Source organism: Pseudonaja textilis, chromosome 6 (genome assembly GCF_049901715.1).
Source record: "Pseudonaja textilis isolate UNSWEBS1 chromosome 6, rPseTex1.2, whole genome shotgun sequence".
In the NCBI taxonomy this organism is placed as follows: domain Eukaryota; kingdom Metazoa; phylum Chordata; class Lepidosauria; order Squamata; family Elapidae; genus Pseudonaja; species Pseudonaja textilis.
This window is the reverse complement of record NC_141995.1, coordinates 39,081,869-39,103,102: the sequence shown is the minus strand read 5'-3', so window position 1 is coordinate 39,103,102 and position 21,234 is coordinate 39,081,869. Positions and strand designations below refer to the sequence as shown.

General features: G+C 34.0%; 1 protein-coding gene across 23 annotated transcripts in view; it reads left to right on the top strand.

The window, feature by feature from the left end:
- TENM3 (teneurin transmembrane protein 3) overlaps positions 1-21,234 on the top strand; it is a 660,890-nt gene that overhangs the window by 630,893 nt on the left and 8,763 nt on the right. For all 23 annotated transcript variants that reach the window (XM_087936357.1, XM_087936356.1, XM_087936366.1 and 20 more), the window contains 4 exons: positions 11,508-11,683; positions 12,269-12,504; positions 17,659-17,955; positions 19,608-21,219. In XM_087936357.1, coding sequence (XP_087792483.1) covers positions 11,508-11,683; positions 12,269-12,504; positions 17,659-17,955; positions 19,608-21,219 — 2,321 coding nt within the window. The remainder of the gene's footprint in view (positions 1-11,507; positions 11,684-12,268; positions 12,505-17,658; positions 17,956-19,607; positions 21,220-21,234) is intronic.

The window sequence follows — 21,234 nt, the reverse complement described above, 5'->3', positions numbered from 1 at the left end:
TATGTGTACCATTTTGAAGCATGCACAGGCTGGTGTAATTGAAATTTGATATATATTAATAAGACTGATAAAGCAACTAATTGAAGAGGAATTGTGCACACAAAACAGAATACATGATCTACCTGATAAGAAATCCAGAGTAACGTTGTAACCAAAGCTGATAACCAAGCTAAGCCAATCAATCCCATTCGTGTACTATAGAAAAATAGCTAACCAGTACTAAATTATTTTGTCAAGTAGTGCCAAACTACTCTGAGGTAGAAAGTATGAAAGCAAGGTTTGTTGTTTCTTGTAGTGTGTTGAGCAGCTGTCCCTAATTGTTTGCACTGGTTCTGGGAAAGTTGCTTTCCTCAGCAAAATGTCAGCATGTGTTTTCTCAGTTATTCTGTATATGTTTTTATGAAAAGCGATTCAGATTATTCGGAACTCTGCTGGATTGGGTCCCAGATCCATCTAATGGCTTAGATTCAACTATCATTTCCATGTATAACTAGCCAGATACCACCTAGGAAACATACAGATTCTGAATGGAACAGCATCTTTTTCTGTGTATCTCAGAAAAGTGCTATGACTTATAACTAACAATTGCTGTCAAAAGATTGTTGCATCAATGTAATGTTCCTATTGCAAGACTAGCAGAAGAGACATAAACCTAAATGTCCAGTCTAAAAAGTAATAATGGAAATAACTTAGATTTAAACATTGCTAGGTAGCAATAAAAAAAGAGAGTGGAAGTTGGTTTTTAAGTTGATACAGTACAGGATGTGAAAGAAGACCATGGAATAAGAATGAAGACATTCAAAAGACAACAGAAGAAATTTAAAGGGCAGAAGAAGGATGTGCTATAATTGTAAAAATACGAAATTAGGTGAGTTGAAACATTAAACCGCCCATTTAAATAGATTAGGGAATTAAATAACCACTAATGGAGATATTTAGAAGCATATTGTCAACCCTATGTTAATTTAAAGAAATGAAAGAAACTTCCCTTTCCTTTCCAGTATAGCCACCAACAAGCATCTCAAAAGTTCTGTTTTTGTCCTAAACAATATGACACGCTATATATGGGAAAGAAATAATTGGAATCATTTCTTCCGTACAGTTTACTATGCAGGCTGAGTCCTATAATTGCTGCTAACATGTATCTTCTTCTATTATTCAAAAAGTCCATTGGACCATCAGATCAACTTTTATAGGTATGATAATAGAAGATTTATCTTGGAATCCGAATATAGTTTTTCTTTTGTTATAAGAAGCTGTTAAGAAATTCCTATTATTGAGGCATGTAGCTTCTTTTCAGAAAACAACTGAGGTATGATTCTATTATGTAAATCAGTTAAACATCCTTTTCAATAAATGTATGAGACCTGGTATTTTTTAATGCATTTAGACATCCACATGTTTAAATAACATGAAATATTTATATTATTTTGTGGTAAAAAGGTGCATAAATGATTCCAATTATTTCTTTCCCATATATAGCGTGTCATATTGTTTAGGACAAAAACAGAACTTTTGAGATGCTTGTTGGTGGCTAAATTGATATATTCCAATAGCTAAATATAAAATTAAGACAAAATATATGTATTGATCAAAATGAAAATAAAATCTTGCTTTGATCCTATTTCACTATTCAAATAAAGCATATTCTGTTTTTACTTTTTTCTTTTACAAAGTATGTGCTGCCCAGTCCATTTGTGGCTCTTGGCAGCTTACAAACACTGATATAAAAGCCAAAGTAAAAAGCCATTAAAGCCCACTTAAGAAGGCCTTAAAAATTCTAAATAACTCTTTAGAACACTAGGAGATCTCAGTAAAATATGTTAAGTCCCTTCCAGAACAATAACAATTACAATAGCAAATTGTTCTCACAATAGAAAAAACAGAATTAGCAAAAAGTATGATGCAAGCTATATAGGAATTAGCAATTCTTCAAGTAACCTGGTCCCCAGCTATATAAGATTTTATATGCCATACTGAGCACATTGACTTCGACTATGAAGCAATTGTTAACCAGTACAGCTGGTTTCTTATTTCCTACAAGTACCATTCATCATCCAAATTATTGCATTATGGAGCAATTGAAGTTTCAAAACTATTTTATAATGCCAATTTTAAAAAAAGCACTTTGCAAACTCTATCCTTGCAGAATGAGCGTACCTACTATATCAGCTAGTACTGATAAAAGGTACATCTTGCCACTAATATAATGTGGCTTTCTAGCACCAGTATAGTATCCAAGAGGACCTAGAAACTATACATCTGTTCTTATGAAGTCTAGTCCCAAGAAAGGAAGCACTTATACCTTGTCTGAATTCTGGTTTGACTTATTTTCCAACATTTAGCTCTTTGTATCTTAGTGAAGAACTCTAAGCATGCAATCCGGGTTCACAGAAAAACAGAGATAAATATAGATAAATATACAGCATGCTAAGCTGGTGTGACTTATTCCACATCAGAATGCAGGACTACTTGGGAAGAGTTCCCAATGTCTCTAAAATAATAATCTCTTCCTTGAAATTCTGCTGTCTGTTGATTTGGGGTGGTTTGGATTTGTTTGTTTGTTTGTTTTTTCAATCTAATGCTGCCATATTTGAAGGAATATTATTTTGTTACCATCATTGTTTTAAGTTTGGAGATGAAGGAAATGTCACCTGTGCTAGGGGCCTGGCTATTTGGAATCCTAATAGAGAATTGTGCCTATGTACAAAAGTTGTGGCAAGCAACCAACAGAGTAGATGGAATACAATTAAGTTGAGGAGATTCTTGTGCATGGATCTCCTTTTACACAGTTAAACATTTATGATTTAGTCAATATCTGGAACATAATCTTAATTATTTTTCTAGCCCTCTATTCTTTTAATTTTTGTTCATATTTTAGATGCTTATTTTTATTGTTTTATTATTAGCTATCATTGAAAATAAAGATTAAAAATAAAATACAGATTTATGTTCATTGCAAATTAGATTCATAAACAGCTATTTGAAGGCAAAACTTTCTAACTAAATATGTATCAGTCACATTAAAAACTTAATTCACATTTTATTTCCAGTGAAAAATCTTAAACTTCAGGAAATCCTTCCCATGTCAAGAAAAGGTTAGACCCTTTCATTAAACATTCTGTCATACTAATTATATAATTTCAGCAACACTGAGATGCCATAGTAAAATACATGATATTTTCTTCCAACAGATGGGCAAGATAAATATAGTAAGTCACTTAGTAGATTGAGTTTTATATCCTCCGAAGTAACATTTGAACTGACATTTAAATTAGTTAACTAAGATGCAGAAGGACCCAACTCTATTTCCTGATGGATGAATTCTATAGGAGACTGGGGGGTTGGTGTTCTGAAATAGGGAATTCCTGGCAGACAATTCAGACTCTCCCTTCATATAGTCTAGAGTCCCTGTATTAATCCCCAAAATGTCTTATTGAATCTGAATTGTCACTTAACCTTACTGCAAAAATTCCAGATAAAAGTTTCAATTGTTCTGAGGTTCTCTATTGGAATGCTGAAATACAGTAGTTCATGAACTATATGTTATACATAAATCTTTTCAGGATCACTATATTTTTTTATCCATACACTTTTTATACCTGTTCTAGAAACAATGCATGTCCATTGCCATGGGAATAATCTGCAGAACCATGTTTGCCTCTGGTCTGAGATAGCGTGGATTCCCCCCCCCCCAAAAAAAAATATTTAGTGAACATTTTGAATATCAAAATTTTACTTCATTTCATTGTTCAAAAATGTTGGAGAAACTGTAATAGGTATAGTATTATATACAACAGGGGTCTCCAACCTTGGCAACTTTAAGACGTGTGGACTTCAACTCCTAGAATTCCTCAGACAGAGCTGGCTGAGGAATTCTCGGAGTTGAAATCCACACGTCTCAAAGTTGCCAAGGTTGGAGACCTGATATACAGTATATTTAAAATTCTTGATTAGAATGCTGTGAGAGATTTGCATGTGATTGGTAATTTCCAGTAGCTTGACAGTTAATAAAATTTCCAGCACCAATGCTGCAAATGAAAAGAGTCAAATTGGTGTAATAGTTAAGGCATCAGAATAGAAACCATGAGACTGAATTCTAGCCCAGCCTAGGCACAAAGCCATATGGGGTGATCCTGGGCAACTGGGCTAGTCACTTTCTTTCAGCCTTAGGAAGGAGGCATTGGCAAACCACTTCTGAGAAACCTTCCCAAGAAAACTCAGGGACTTGTCCAGGTAGTTGCAAAAAACTGACTTAAAGGAACAAAAAAAAAAAAACCCCTCTTGACAATAATACTTATGCTTTACTAGGTTTGGGGCAATGAATACAAAAATAGTACTGTTTAGTTTTGTGAGACTAGCTGTTTGATGTCTCTGCTCTTTGCAGATGCTATGACACAAAATATTATTGCAAATAAGCAAGGAAATAGGTAATACTTGTTCATGCTCAGCCCTAAAACTTCATATTAGAATATTGGCCATTTAGAATAAATCATTATATCAATATACACCAAGCGATTGCAAATATTTATTTAAAATGTGCAGATATGAAAAGCTAATAAGTGGCTGTTAAAACATAAGATGATTATTATGATTTACTTTAGGTTCATTTTATTATATCACTATGGCTGTATTATACAACATATTTAGATTGGTTTTAATCAACTCATTTTTCTGAGTTTTTACATTACAGTACATGAAAACATATACTAACCACACAGGTGGGTTCACATAGTACAAAACTGACCAAGTTTTCCAAATTTATATGAATATAGCCACAAATTTTGCAGCTTTCCTGCTTGAGCATGTTATCTGAGTGTCTGATTCGTTTTTTGCTATTTCTGACTCAATCAGAATCAATATCTGGTTCAATTTATGTATATAGTAACATTCGGTGATATTTTTTCCTGAATTCTATTAATCCAAAAGTGGAAACCTAGATTACCAAGGCAAACAGAGTTAGAGTTGATTAACATTTGGATTATGAGAAAATACAAGGGGTAAATCTAAAATTAGATTAGGTCATTGGAAGAACATTGCAGAATAGAAGTAAAAAATTGTGTTGGCGCCAAAATATGTCAGTTTTGGCCCAGGAATCATCCCAGAGTTGAGTTTTATTCAAAAGGTTTTTCCTCCCTATAAAAACAAATACTAAAATGATCAATTAGCAAATAAGTACAATTTCCGTTGTGTTTTTAAAAGCTGTTCATCTTGCAAGACATTCAACATTGCAATTAAAAATTTAAAAAGCTGTTTAATTATCTGCTGCAAGGTCAGGTGAATACTGTATTGTCATTCAGTCCTAATTATTTTCTGAGTTGCTAAATATTTCTGTAATTATATATTGGATTCCAAAGCAGGTCAAGTTTTGCATGTTAAATAACACATTATATCTCTAATAAAACTCTTCCCTTTCTTACACATTCGTTTGGCTCACAGATTATTCAAACATGTAATTTCACTGATATGTGCATGACAGTTTGAAGGAAGATTTGATCTTAATTGTGTTTTGAGAGCTATCAAGAGTAAACTGTGAAATCCCATAATGAAATAGTCTTTGATCTCTCTGCCTGATATCTACTATTTTATAAATACAATTATTTCTGTATTCTTATTGCTGTAGGTACATTATCTTGAATTTAATGAAGCAGAAATGAAATGGACTGAGCAAATAATTTTAATCCATTGCATAGTCCCAGATTAATCATATTGAGCACATAAATAAAATAAAAGAACATGTATCTGACAAATTAAAAATCATACACTATCACAGATTATTTAAAAATTATCGGGCAAATGAATTCATTTTCATAATCAGTATTGATTGTTGTAGCATTGAGGTTATAATACAGATACAGACAACCATACAGACATTCTACTGGAAGAATATAGCAGCAATAGCAATAGCACTTAGACTTACATACCACTTTATAGTGCCCTGTCAAAGCGGTTTACAGAGTCAGCATATTTTCCCCAATAATTTGGGTCCTCATTTTACCCACCTTGGAAGGATGGAAGGCTGAGTCAACCATGAGCCTGGTGGGATTTGAATTGCCAAATTGTAGGCAGCTGGCTGCAGAAGTAGCTTGCAGTACTGCACTCTAACCACTGCGCCACAGAGGCTCCTATATAATATGGCAAAAAGCCATATGAATACAGTTTTTAATGTCTACCTTTTAGCTTTCAGTGAAAATATTTTGTTTCTTCCTGTATATTTAACGAACATTTTAATTGGCAGCTGTTGTTACAATTCTAGTAGAACTAGATTGTGTGTTTCTCCTTCAGGTCATGTAATTTTATTTTATTTTTTTAACATCCCTTTCAACTGACCTAGTACTGCAGCTTGGAGATACCTACTATAGGCCAGATTTGATGTGAACCATACAAAATGGCCAGTGCTGCATTTATTCCAACTTTATATGTACAATTCAACACTTGAGATTTAAGGATCTGGACAAGAGAATTGGAACCCTATGTCAGACTCCATGTAACTGACAAACCAAATAATCAAACAGCATACAGATTTCAGAAGAATAACTGATAATCAGGGATAAAAATAATTTTAAAAATGATAAGTTTAAATTCCCATCCACATATAGTAAGGTTCAGTCTCTTTGAAACAGTTTCTTCAACAATCCCCAAATCTAAGCTGCATTTCCTCTTCTCACATAAGCTAGACCAGGAATCCCTGGCCACTGACTGGTACCTGGCCCTCCAGGAACCAAGTCATGCAAGCAAGCGAAGCCCCATTCACACGTGCTCAGGATCTAGGCAGCACTCAAAACCACGCCTCCCTGGTCCACAGAAAAACTGCCCTCTGTGGAGCTGGTCACTAGCATCCAAAAGGTTGGGGGCCTCTGAGCTAGACTCTTCGTGCCCTGCTTCTTTCCCAATCTTTAATAACTAATTTGATTTTGATAGGAGAAATTCCTACGTATATTCTGATAGGGTAAATATATACAGGTGTAAAGGGTGCAGAAATTCCAAAGGTATAGAAGTTGTGCCACTTACTAAAAAATCCACACTCCTTTTCCTTTTCCCAATGCTAGCCAATTTGCCAGTTAGAACTATTGTCACAATGAAATACCCTGTGGCTAATAAACTAAAAATTGAATTAATTAAGGTGACTTTAGATGGTGATACTTTTAAACCTCACCCCAACCTGAGTTTACTTTGCATATTCAGCTTTATACAGCTAATTTAGCTAATTAAAGGGCTAAAAGGGTTATCTAGTGTTAGGATGGAAATATACTGGCTGCCAATTTGCTATAACGCCAGGTTCTAAGTGCTTTTTGTTGACATATAGCCGCCAAATGGGCCAGGATTTTATTTAGTTGATGGATCCCATCCTTTCCATATCAGTTAGGAATGTAATATCCAATAAAAATGTCTTCTTATGAGATTGTTCTTGCCAGTGATGTGTTATGTATCAATCCATAACTGAACATTCCTCCATGACTTTCTGGCTTGTAAACATTTAGCTTAGCTAAAAACCATTAATTGAATTGATGCTGCTGAATATCTTGTTACTCCTGCTGTCTGTTTTTAAAGTGTTGCAGTTTTATGGTTTTGAAAAATTAAAAAATTAGAGTTTTGGTCCCATTTGTGCATCTTCTTTAAAGTTGTGAGGACTGTAATGAAAGGTGATAATAGATCCTTATGCTGACTTTGATTTTAACAAATGAAAACATTGCACCCATACAACAAGCAGTGTATGTGTGTGTATACACACACACACATACATACACACACACACATATATATATATATAATAAATTATCTTCAACATTTTGATTGTAACATTGCTATACACAAAACATGCAAAAGATACTGTGATTTCCTTAAAATCTTTATCTTTTTACCTACAAATATACAATCACACTAAAGACATTAGAAAAACCCTGGGTCATCCCAAATATAAAGTTACAATAATACAAACCTTTGGAGCACCTAATTAATGAGATTTAGAATATCTGAATATACATTGTGAGGGAACTCTTAGCTCCTGGCTTGTAAGAGATAACTAAATGTTATTATCTAGCGAAAGAAGAGAACATTATTTTCAAAATCAACAAAGTGAAGTGAATTTCAAAAAGTACCTTTAAAAACTGCTTATTAAAGTATTCCTGGAAATTTATTGTGCTTGACATATTTTGAGGAAAATAATGTAACCCCGAATGAAAAGAAATTGTGAAATGGGACGTTTTATTTCCCAGAAGTAAAAAATGAAATGAAATAAAGGGAAGCAAAATACCTTTTTGCTGATGTTGTTACTTTCAAGTTGCACCCAATCCAATTCAGAAATACAGCAATGACATATACCTTGAAAGTTTAAAAAAGCAGATGTGTTTATTTAATAACTATTGTTCTGAAATAGTGTGAAAATCAGTTCATACTTTTAACAATGTTACATGCTTTCTTAATTAAGTTTGTTAATGTGTTATGGGTAAATGTAAAAATGTTAAAAATAAATAGGTTACTTCGATAATTTAGGGCTAGAAAATCCAAGTTTGGTATTCTTCTGTTAAAAAAAAAAGTTAGCTGAAAATATGCTGTACACCTAAGAAGCCAATGAATATTTGACTAGATTTTTAAAAATTGCCTATTAACCATGCAAAATAAATGCATATTTCTACATAATAACTAAGAAGCAGGATTTAATATGTAATTACTGCACACTTGATTTTAGCCAAAGGCAGAAAAGTAATAGTTTTTTTCAGATTGTATAAATTGTTTAACTTTTTTTGATACATAAGAATATATTTTCAGTACAAAATTTGTGAAGCAAGTGCACAAGTAGTACTGTGCAAAAGTCTCTTGTATTTAATTTTGCATCCTAAAATTAAAAATGTCAGTATATGCCAAATAACTATGAACCTATGGAAAAGTTGATATATTTTCTGCCAAATATCTAGACAGATGCTCTAAAGATTCTCTACCAATAGATTAATTAAGTTCAGCTGAATATGAATTTCCATATCCATATTGAGTATCTTGAAAAGCAGTATCAAGTTTGTCATAAAATAAATAGACATAAATTGGAGGTCATAAATTGGAGTAGTCCTCAATTTATGACCACAATTGGGCCCAGATTTTTGGTCACTAAGCAATTAAATTATTAAGTGAGATATCCTGTAACCAGACTCAAGTTTACAACCGTTTTTCCCATGATCATTAAGCAAACCCCATGACCATTAAGTGAATTGCATGGTTTCCCCGATTGACTTTGCTTGCTGGCAGCCAGCTGGGAAGGTCACATATCATGGTCATATGATTGCAAGACACTGCAACTATCACAAATGTGAGCCAGTAGCCAAGCACCCCTATTGAGATTGTATGACCATGGGTTGTGCGATTGTCATAATGTGAAAGACAGGTTGTAGATTACTTGTTTTGATGCCATTGTAACTTTGAACATTATTAAAAGCTTGTAAAGCAAGGATCCCCTATAGTTTAGTTCACCCTGTTGTTAATTGCGCAGATTGCTTCTGGAATTGAATTCCAAAGCTTGCATGCCAAAAGCTGGGAGAGGAGGGGCTGCAATTCATTTAGGGAAGAAGCTGTCCGTTTTGAAATTCATTTTTCAAACAGGCAGTAAGTTATGCCTTCCTTTCCTAATCACCTTCAACGATTATTATTCAGATCTATTCTTTTAAATATCTGTCACCATTCGTTAACAATGAATAAATATATTTCAATCTTAATCACATTATCTGATTTTCCTCTGTAATTTTCACATGATTTTAGAGACCAAACACATAACTTAAAAATTATTTTGCAGACATTTTTCTGATTTTTATTGCTTAGCATTAGAATAGTTATAAGATTTGCTCAGAGCTATAAGTAGACTGTCCATCAATTCAAAAAGGAATTCCTGGATGAGAAGAAATGAATACTTTTAGCACAAGATTTCAAGCTAGGCGTTTTAGCAATATCCTCAGCTGGAATAGAAAAGTAATAATATCAAAAATTGACTGCTTAAAATGCATGTAGATATAAAGAAGGGCAGAAATGGCTTAGACAGAAGAACACGAGGTAGCATAAAAGCAACTAAGAAGCATATACTTTACATGATATGACTTTTAATGAGGAATTCTTTTGCACTTTTTTTGTCTTGTACAAAAATCTGTGTAGTACAGAAAGAACACAATAGCAGTGATACCATTTTATAGGATTTAATGGGGTTGATGCCCACTCAAAAAAGTAGCTTTTATAAAGGTAGACCATGTCTTTTCTCTGTTGCTTGCCATGTTAGAGCCATTTCATGTCCAGCACTATAAACTCATCTCATCCTCCTACTTGAAAATATAGGGACAACGATGAGAACGAGAGGGCAGGTTGCTGATATTTCTTTATTTCTTCATAATAAACTCTCAAAATAAGCATGTGTCCAATATCAGCCTGCCTATTCTCTGTTTTTTAACCTCTGTATTTATAGAAGGCTAGCTTTACTTAAATATTCTATGTGGGGCGAAGAATTATTTGAAGAACACTACAGATCAAAGTGGGAGTTTTCCCTAATATACAGCTTGAAGATTCAATCTACTAAGTTATTTTGTACCAGAGATTTTACTACAAGAAACCCCTGCACTAATTTGCAAATGATCACATTTATTGTGACTTCTTTTAAAGAAATATTATTAAATACTTGAAAGAAATATATGAAATTATGCACAAAAGAAGGTGACCGGTTTCCGCATATCATGCCATTTTCTCTATTTCTGGATTTCAAGATATTATATGTATATTATTGCTTTATCAAACTATCCCCACAAAGGATATTTATTAACATCAATCCAGGTGTAAGGATATTGAGTACACAGATCACTCAGGAAATAAACACATGCAGTATTCAAATAAACATACCGTGAAAGAAAAGGAGATTAAGCGAACAGTGAATAGGATCATTCGATACTGTAGTATGTAGTTACAAGTACCACTTGTTCCTTTTATATTAAGAATTTTATCTTTTTCCATTCAATTTTTGTTCCCGGTGTATGCATCACAATGGTCCTATGATATTAGTATTCCTATCACAGCTTATTGTATCATTAAGAATGTGATGCTGTCAGGAATGTATATCAACAAAGTTCACTCTCTTCATAAACAGATAAGGCCCATACTAAATTAAAAAGAAAAAAATCAAAACCACTAGATGTAACATTTGTATAAAACTGAATTAAATCTACCCTTATAGAAAGCAAATTTGGATCATAAAACAATTTATCCCTATAAAATGTACTACTTTTAAATAGCAAATTAGATTGTAGTAGGGTTTGGTCACACTCCAAAGAGACATCTATGCAGACTTGAGAGCCATTGTTTTTTTCCTCTACCAAAAAGCTTTCAATAAATGCAACAAATTCTTCATTTTTTCATTGTGCATAATACAGGTGTAAAACCTCAAAATTTATCACAGTATTATCAGCAGAAATTTCTAGTTTGAGTCAGTGAGTAAAAACAATCCATTCTTGCTTCTGTTTGTTTGTTCGTGTAAATTGTTTTAGCTATGACAGTGAAGGCAGATTGACCAATGTCACATTTCCAACTGGAGTGGTCACTAATCTACATGGAGAAATGGAAAGGGCTATTACTGTAGACATTGAATCATCTAGCAGAGAAGATGATGTCAGCATCACTTCAAATCTATCCTCAATTGATTCTTTCTATACAATGGTCCAAGGTACGTTAACAAATTAAATGAAGCAATAATCTTCAAGAGAAAAAAGATAAAAGAAAAAACACTGTTATATTTATTACAAGTTGTGATGAAAACTAGCCAGAAAAGATGGTTAGCTAGGTGTGTTTTGTATAGGTATAGGGTTAAAGCCTTAATCTTCTATAATATACATACCTGAATAAAGTTATAAACCCTATAATTGTGTCTTTATTTTTTATTATTATACTTTCACTAGTTGTGGATACAATTTGCAAGTACAAGTTTAAAAAATATTTAGTTAATATTGATTAAAACCTTTTATATATATTCTATTTCTAAAATGATTCTAAAGATGCATCTAGATGTAAAAATAATGCTTCTTACAGCATATATTTGTCATACATTGGAATATGCATCAAGAAGTCAAATAAAGCTGAAAGGTCATAACCAAAAAAATTAAATTTTAATGTTTTAAATGTTTTAAAATTAAAATGCTTATATTTTAAATGCAACTGAATGTTGCATTAATGTTGATTTGGTTTGTGTTATGATTACTTTTGTATGAAAAATCTTAGTTTAGAAATACATATTTGTTGGGTTTCATTTCAGATCAGTTAAGAAATAGCTACCAGATTGGATATGATGGGTCTCTCAGAATCATCTATGCCAGTGGCCTGGATACACACTACCAAACAGAACCACATGTTTTAGCAGGTACAGCCAATCCAACTGTAGCAAAAAGAAATATGACTCTTCCTGGAGAAAATGGACAGAATTTAGTGGAATGGAGATTTCGAAAAGAACAAGCACAAGGCAAAGTGAATGTGTTTGGCCGTAAGCTCAGAGTAAGTTACATCTCTAATGCATTTTTAGTTTAAGATGAATAGTACAGAACACCTAGTGACAGTTTTCATTGCTTCAAATGAACTTTTTTTTTCTTTTATCAAGTCTTCTAAAACCAATACAATAAAAAGAGAAAGGAATAATGCTTGCTAATATAATTTAAAGTTACCAATGCCTCAGACAAGAATATTTTAATTCATATTGTTCTATGTATTTCCAGATTTATAACCCTCCGTTTTTACCATTAGCATTACACACTAAATATGAAATCCTTCCTATACAACCCTAAGTTTTATTGCAGATCATTTTAGATGAGAACATAACAGTGCTTTAGGTTAATCCTAAACATTAAACTGTAGTCATCAACTCTATAATTTCTTACTTTTAAAAAAATGAAGTTTATAACCCTAGGTGTGTTTAATTTCATTGCCTGTATGAAATGTGGGCTCTCCCTGTAGTATGTTGGTTTGTAGTATCCATGTTACAGATACTAGCTTCCATACCAAAGTACGTCAAGCATGCTTGAGAAATAATTGGGCTTTATCTGTGTTTGTAGCATACTATCCAAAATCTTCAGTATTTAAAACCTGACCTACAATGTCCCTAGTTTTAGCAGAAGCTCTTACATATGGAAAGAAGTTAGTAAGACTGGTAACCTAATCAGCACTGTCTCAATGTCATTTGAATGTTCTATGGAAAAACCTCAATTTACCAACACCATGATAGATAGCAGAGGTCAGTATCCATGAGTCCATCTAGTCACAGCCATGGCATGTGGAAGATTGCAAACTGGAACCTAAAAGCATAAATGGGAAAGACATAAATTAACAAATGAAATGAAAAGTGATGTTATATATGCCTGTGAACTTAAGAATGGAATGGTGTTGATAAATACAAGTAGGGAGGTTTTAATTACAGTAATAAAAAGGCTTAAATGAATATGAGAAAGTATGAATTTATGTCATTTTAGTTGTTGAAGTTGCTGAATGTAAAATTCGTAGGTTGATGATAATTACATATTATTTTTCAGTGAATGACAATAAGACATAAGGCTTGGAGAAATTGTGCAACATGTTGAATGAATGCAATCCAGGGGGAAAATATTCTGTTAGATCAGGGGTGTCAAACTCAAGGCCCCCAGGCCAGATCCGGCCCACAAAGTGTTTAGATCTGGCCTGCAGGGCAGCCCTGGAAACAGCGAAGAACCTGCCCGCAGTGCTCCACTCTTGCAACTACTTTTGGCTTCTGGAGTCCTCTGGGAGGTCTTCCAGGCCCAAAACTGAACCTCTGGAGTGCTCCAGGAGGCCTTCCAGGCCCAAAACAGAGCCTCAGACTCGGAAAGTTATAAGAGGGAGGAAAAGTAAAATACTTTACTTTTCAGGCTTGCAGGATTCTGCTACTGTATCCTATGACAATTTTGTAATTCTAGTCTTCGTATGGAGTCAGTTTCTTGCTCTGGGTCTGTTCATAAGGTGATCAAGTAAGTATTAACAAAACAAAATCACAGAAATGTATGTCTCCCTATTTTTATAATTTTATAAAACCATGTCTTGTTGATATAGGGTCCCTTGTTATGCTCACCATGGCCACATCCCGACTGGCCCTCCAAGGTCAAATCCAATCCTGATGTGGCCCTCAATGAAATTGAGTTTGACACCCCTGTGTTACATGATGGTGACATGAATAGATGATTTTAAAAGGCAATAGAGTATAGAAAAAATGTTACTGCCGTTTGGACATCAAAGGATGGAAAGATTCTGGTAAACATGCATTTACAAAAAAGTTGATTTTCAATGTCATTGAAGCAGCATGCATAGGGGAAGTAAATGATTCAAAAGCATAACTGATATAATTATTTATTATTACAAACTGAGACATTAGTGAAGAATATAGGGAAGATGAAAAGTTATGAATCTGGGACAAACCATTATTTGAAAGCATCAAAAGTAAATAAAAAAATAGGCATGAAAGAAAAGAAGTAAATGTATGAGAGTAAGTATATTACAGGAACTAAATGTATGAGTTGTATTTGAAAAGCTGGCAGAATATAAATTAATCTCTCAGAAGAATGAATGGAAGTGAATATATGGAAAGAGGATTTGGAAGTTGCCTGGAATTAAGTGAGAATTATGCTCACTGTGGAAGTGACAATAGTACCACAGAATGTGGAGGTTACTCTAATGAATTGTATACCAATGGCTGCTTTTAAGAGAAAGGTCTCTGCAAATAGTGCTGCTGAGAAAACGTTAATAGCAACATACTGCAAAAGATAGATGCAAATAGGATGTTGTCTTGATGTGCCATTGTGAGTAAGGGGTAAAAACATCCCCTCTTCTACCTTTATACTTTGAGTAAGGATTTGAATCACAGTAACATTAATTGACTTGGATCTTGGTGAAAGTTTGCTAAAAATGGGAAAGGAATAGTAACATATCAAGTGATACAAGTGCTGATAGAAAGAAGAATAGATAGTATGTATTATTTTGCGTGTGATGAATGTTGCATATAATATGAAATAAATTTAATTGTGTATAAGAATCGGCTTCTAACTATTTTGATGTGTGGAAACTGGACTTTGGATAGGCCAGGAACATAAAAATAAGTTGAATGCAGTAGGAATGAGGTAGTCAAATAAATGTATGGTAAAACAAAAGGTGGTAGGTGAAGAATTAATGAGTGTCAAAAGAATTAATGAGTGTCAAAAGAATAGTCAGTGACTAGCAGAAAGTGAAGGTTGGTAAGATGGTTTCATCGGGGTGGGGGGGATTGAATGAGGGTCCAATTATAGAAAATACATCTGAAGGAAGAATGAATGGATCAAGAGCAACTGGAAGGCTGAGAAAATTGTAGTTGGGTGGAGTGGGTAAGGTCCTAAAAAAAGAGACAAGTTGTGAGTGTAAAGAAGTAGTGCACAAATGTGTTAAAAGCAAGAGTGATTTGCAAGAAGAAAAGTATATGCAGACCAGTCATGAATAGTTTGGGATAAACTTGATTTAGATATACTCCTTTTTCACCTTTGGCATTTTTCTTATTTTATACCTATAATTTACTCTTTCTTACTGCTTTTCTGCAGTTTCCAGAAAAGCATGCATCTATACAATGCATGTGTATTTTGAAAGCTTTCAAAAACATTTCTTATCAAACAGGCTGATGAAAAGAAATACGTTGCAAACAGTTCTTATTGACCCTCACTTTTGAATACTTCAATCAAATTACAGGTGCCTAGAGGATTATTGAAAAAGATTTTGAACAGCAGGACCCCAACTTGGAATAGATTTTTCTGTCTGCATTCAGATAATTAAAGACTAGAAATCCACCGTCCTTATTAAAATGCTCTCCTTTTAAAAACTTCTGGAATATGATCAGAAAACTTTGGACTTTTGTTTCTATTGCCTACCAAAAATCATTCTTTGTATCTCTACAAAGCAGGGGTAGGATTCAAAAATGTTAACAACCGGTTCTGTGGGCATGGCTTGGGTGGTGGGCGTGGCTTGGTGTTCATGTGGCTGGGTGGACATGGCTTGGTGTTCATGTTATTGGCTGGGTGTGGCCAACTCAATATCACTCACATCGAGGAACGCATCTCCTCGCCTGGCCTCTCATGACTGTGGTGATGCTGCAGCAGTCATAAGTGTGAAAAACGGTCATAAGTCACTAAATTCAGAGCCATTGAAACTTTGAATGGTCACTCCACACAAGCAAAGTACCAGCAAAGGAGAGGAAAAATACTCCAGAGAAGTTCCTGAGACAGGAAGTCTAGTCCTGCCAAGAATGTCATAAGGGTTAATGGAGAGGCAGTTTCTGTAAGCAACACCAGAATGTTTCCTTCCTGCCTTCCTTACAGGATTACGCCAGTAATTTCTTCTGACAACTGGTTCTCCATCTGCTTAGAATGTTAACAACCAGTTCTAGCGACTAGATGTGAACTGGTAGAATTCCACCCCTGCTACAAAGTATATATTTTAGTTTACAGATCTTATCATCTTTTTCCTGATAGGTTCCAGAACTAATGATATTGAATCATTAATCAATTTTTCAATAGAATTATGTTTTCTAAATATAGTGGATGTCTTTATAGGATTTTGACATAGTAAAACCTGACACTAAATGAAAAATAGAACTGCAAACTTATAACAGACAATAAAATTATGGAATATAACAGAATTGAAATTTAAAAGGCAACTCATTTTTTCTAAGAAAAAATATAAATGCTTATACTTTATACTGTGTATCATAAGATTTTTTTTGTATCACTGAAATGCATTACTTTTCATTGCTTCTTGCTTCAGTGAAATGCAGAAAGTATCCAACTTCCTGTTCCTAATGATATTTATTTGTAAATGTCTTCTGCTGTAGAATTTATCAATATTTAATAAGTGAGGTTTTTCTTTAAAAAATGGCACGACTAGATAATTCTACAGTCCTTGGCTATTAGGTCAAAATATCAAAATTCATTTTTATTTATGAAAGTCTGAATAATTTATTATCTGTTTTAAGAATATTACTTTTCTCAGAGTTTGAATATTTCTTTCTGGCTTCAAGCAATACAGCTCAGATGATCCATTAGCCAGAAAATTTATTTCAGAACATTCTTCATATTATATTCTACATGTAATATAATACATCTTATAAAATTAAAAAATAAATGAACATTCAAATTTTCTTGCCTATAAAATAAGCTAATTTTATTGTGTGAAAGAATTGCTAGTGTCTATTTTTGATGGTCTATTTGAAAAACAATTCTTACATTTCATCAACATATTTGTTGGCCTTTATTTTGATTTTTCATTATTATAGTGATAATTCTGCTATATCTTCATAATTTCCTCTGTAAATCTTGTTATTATAAAAGTTCTCAATTTATATATTGTTGAATTATATTAACATTTAACTAAATTCTATCAGCATTAATTGAAAACATTTTGAATAAATGTCAGTGCATCTTTATTTAATGACACCTTTTAAAATGGCAACCTAATCCCTGGCTATTATGCCATGAAGCTGCTAAATTAGTTTACTGACAAAGAAAATCAATCATTGTAAATGATCTTTAAACAATGGTATTCAAACAGTGGCTGATTCTATAAAGAAATAATAACCAAGCTCAATGCTCCCCCCACATTATTTATTTTGTTGTCTTATTTGTTTCATAAAAGGTTAATGGTAGGAACCTCCTTTCAGTTGACTTTGATCGGACTTCAAAGACAGAGAAGATTTATGATGATCACCGTAAATTTCTACTGAGAATCGCCTATGATACTTCAGGACATCCAACTCTCTGGTTCCCAAGCAGCAAGCTTATGGCTGTCAATGTTACCTATTCATCTACAGGTCAAATTGGTAGCATTCAACGAGGCACCACTAGCGAAAAAGTAGAATATGATGGGCAGGGAAGGATTGTATCCAGAGTATTTGCTGATGGTAAAACATGGAGTTACACGTATCTTGAAAAGGTACCCGACTATCAGTTGGAATTTTGGTTTGCAGTTCTATTAATGAATTATTTCTGCATAAAATTTTAAAAATGATTGTTGCATGATATTTGCAGTTTTCAACAGAGAAGGGATATCCATGTTTGTGTGCGTGCACTTTCCTCCAAGATCTAAAAGTAACACATATGATTTTATAGTTCTTTCCCATAGTCTGTTGTATCTTTACAGCAGCTATTGCAAAGCCTTTCTAACTTTGTGGACATTTGAATCCTGATCTCATTGGTCCTAGCCCACATCCTCACTGTTGCACTGTAAGGAAAATCCATCCCAGAAAACTGATTTTGAGAAATACAGTATGTAAGATAAATTTGATTTCCTGGAATTTACTAGGTTGTTGCCTGTGGATATAATTATGTCATTGAAATCATGGAGAATGATTATACATGAGATTGAAGCACATTTAGGTGGCAACCAGAATCAGTGGATTTGGAGATACTCTTTATGAGTAGTCATGTTAACCTAACAGTTTTCTCAATATTGTAATAATTGTTTGTTTAATATTATATTTTTTCAAATGAAATTACCCTTAAAATGTCTGTTAACACAAACAAAAACACTGAATTTTATAATACAGGATAATAAAAAAAACTGTAGCTTTTCCACCCTAAATCTGAAAAGGGAATCTAAAAACATTTTCCAAACATTTTTTTCACTTTGCACCAAAAAAAGAACAGTATATTCACTTTCAAGTCAAACTTCTGAAAGAGTTCTAAACTGCAGCATAAATATAACAATTTAAACAATGATATGTGTCTCTCTGTCTCTTATACACGCATATACATGCACACAAACACTAATGTGTTTTCCTCATATTCGTCCAGCAAAATTTATTCTTGGCCCAGAATTTGCGGGGGTGGGATTGTCCAAAATGAAATATGGTATTAAATCAGTGCTGCATACTTAATTATATACTCCCTAGCATGACAATACTGAACAAAGCACAAGAAGTCTTTTTATCATTATTTAATCTGATGTCCTTTAGTGGGACAGAGCGAAATTTGCCTTAGGTGGAAATAGCTACCGACAGTGACAGATGCTGAGAGTTTTATACATCTTCATGTGAGTAATATAAAATAACAATGGTAGTGATGTGTAATGCCAAAGCTTTACAAACGGAATCATTTGGTGACTAATTAACTCTGCAAAATTTGATGTAAATAACAAGCCAATTGCTTCACCCATCTGACAAATAGATATAAAAGAGGAGGTTCAGGGATCTTCAGGCTAGTAAAATTCTCAGTAAATTATCTCTAATTACAGGAGTGAAATTGTCTCCTCCATATGTTGTTCCCTTCTTGAGTTGCTGGCTTAAGACAGCCTTACTTTTGTTGGTATTAAACATGACTTATCCCAGTCCATTGACAATCTGCTGTTTGGCATTGAGTACTTGATAAAAGGATGACTCAGTCACAACAAGAACACATTAGGAATCTGGAGCAAGTCATTATAGATCCTCTTACAATTAAGTATCCAAATGAATTAGGCAATTACCAATATGTAAGGTCAAGCATTACTCAATTTGAATAATGATGATTTAGTTAAAAAAACCAACAACAATGTTGCTAGTCTACCAATAGTTTTGGCACTTGATTAAACTCTGTTTTCTTTTTCAGTCCATGGTTCTCTTACTGCATAGCCAACGGCAGTATATCTTTGAATATGACTTACTGGATCGGCTTTCTGCAATAACCATGCCCAGTGTAGCTCGCCACACTATGCAGACTATCCGTTCTATTGGCTACTATCGGAACATCTACAATCCTCCAGAAAGCAATGCCTCTGTCATCATGGACTATAATGAAGAAGGACAGCTGTTACAAACTGCTTTCTTGGGCACAAGTCGGAGAGTCTTGTTCAAATACCGAAGGCAGACTAGGCTTTCTGAAATTCTATATGATAGCACAAGAGTGAGTTTTACTTATGATGAGACAGCAGGAGTTCTGAAAACAGTAAATCTCCAGAGTGATGGCTTTATTTGCACCATTAGATACAGGCAAATTGGTCCATTGATTGACAGGCAGATTTTCCGCTTTAGTGAAGATGGGATGGTAAATGCCCGATTTGACTACAGCTATGACAATAGCTTCAGAGTGACTAGCATGCAAGGTGTTATCAATGAAACTCCATTGCCTATTGATCTCTATCAGTTCGATGACATATCTGGAAAAGTTGAGCAGTTTGGAAAATTTGGGGTTATTTATTATGATATTAATCAGATAATTTCAACAGCTGTAATGACTTACACAAAACACTTCGATGCTCATGGTCGCATAAAAGAAATTCAGTATGAAATATTCCGTTCACTTATGTACTGGATTACAATTCAGTATGACAACATGGGCCGAGTAACTAAAAGAGAAATTAAAATTGGCCCATTTGCTAACACTACCAAGTATGGTTATGAATATGATGTTGATGGCCAGCTACAGACAGTTTACCTTAATGAGAAAATAATGTGGCGCTACAACTATGACTTGAATGGCAATCTCCACTTGTTGAATCCAAGTAATAGCGCTCGATTGACACCACTGCGATACGATCTGAGGGACAGAATCACTCGACTTGGTGATGTTCAATACCGGTTAGATGAAGATGGATTTCTGCGACAGAGGGGCACTGAGATATTTGAATACAGTTCAAAGGGCCTTCTTACCAGAGTTTATAGCAAAGGCAGTGGATGGACAGTGATATATCGTTATGATGGACTTGGAAGACGTGTTTCCAGTAAAACTAGTCTGGGACAGCATCTTCAATTTTTTTATGCAGATCTCATATATCCAACAAGAATAACTCACGTATATAATCACTCAAGCTCTGAAATCACTTCTCTCTATTATGACTTGCAAGGACATTTATTCGCCATGGAGATTAGTAGCGGAGATGAGTTCTACATCGCCTCAGACAATACTGGAACCCCGCTGGCTGTTTTCAGTAGTAATGGACTAATGCTGAAGCAGATTCAGTACACTGCCTATGGCGAAATCTATTTTGATTCTAACCTTGATTTCCAACTGGTGATAGGATTTCATGGAGGCCTTTATGACCCACTAACCAAACTAATTCATTTTGGTCAAAGAGATTATGACATATTGGCAGGCCGTTGGACTACACCTGATATTGAAATTTGGAAAAAAATAGGGAAAGATCCAGCTCCTTTTAACCTGTACATGTTTAGAAACAACAATCCAGCCAGCAGAATACATGATGTGAAAGATTATATCACAGGTAAATATGTAAATT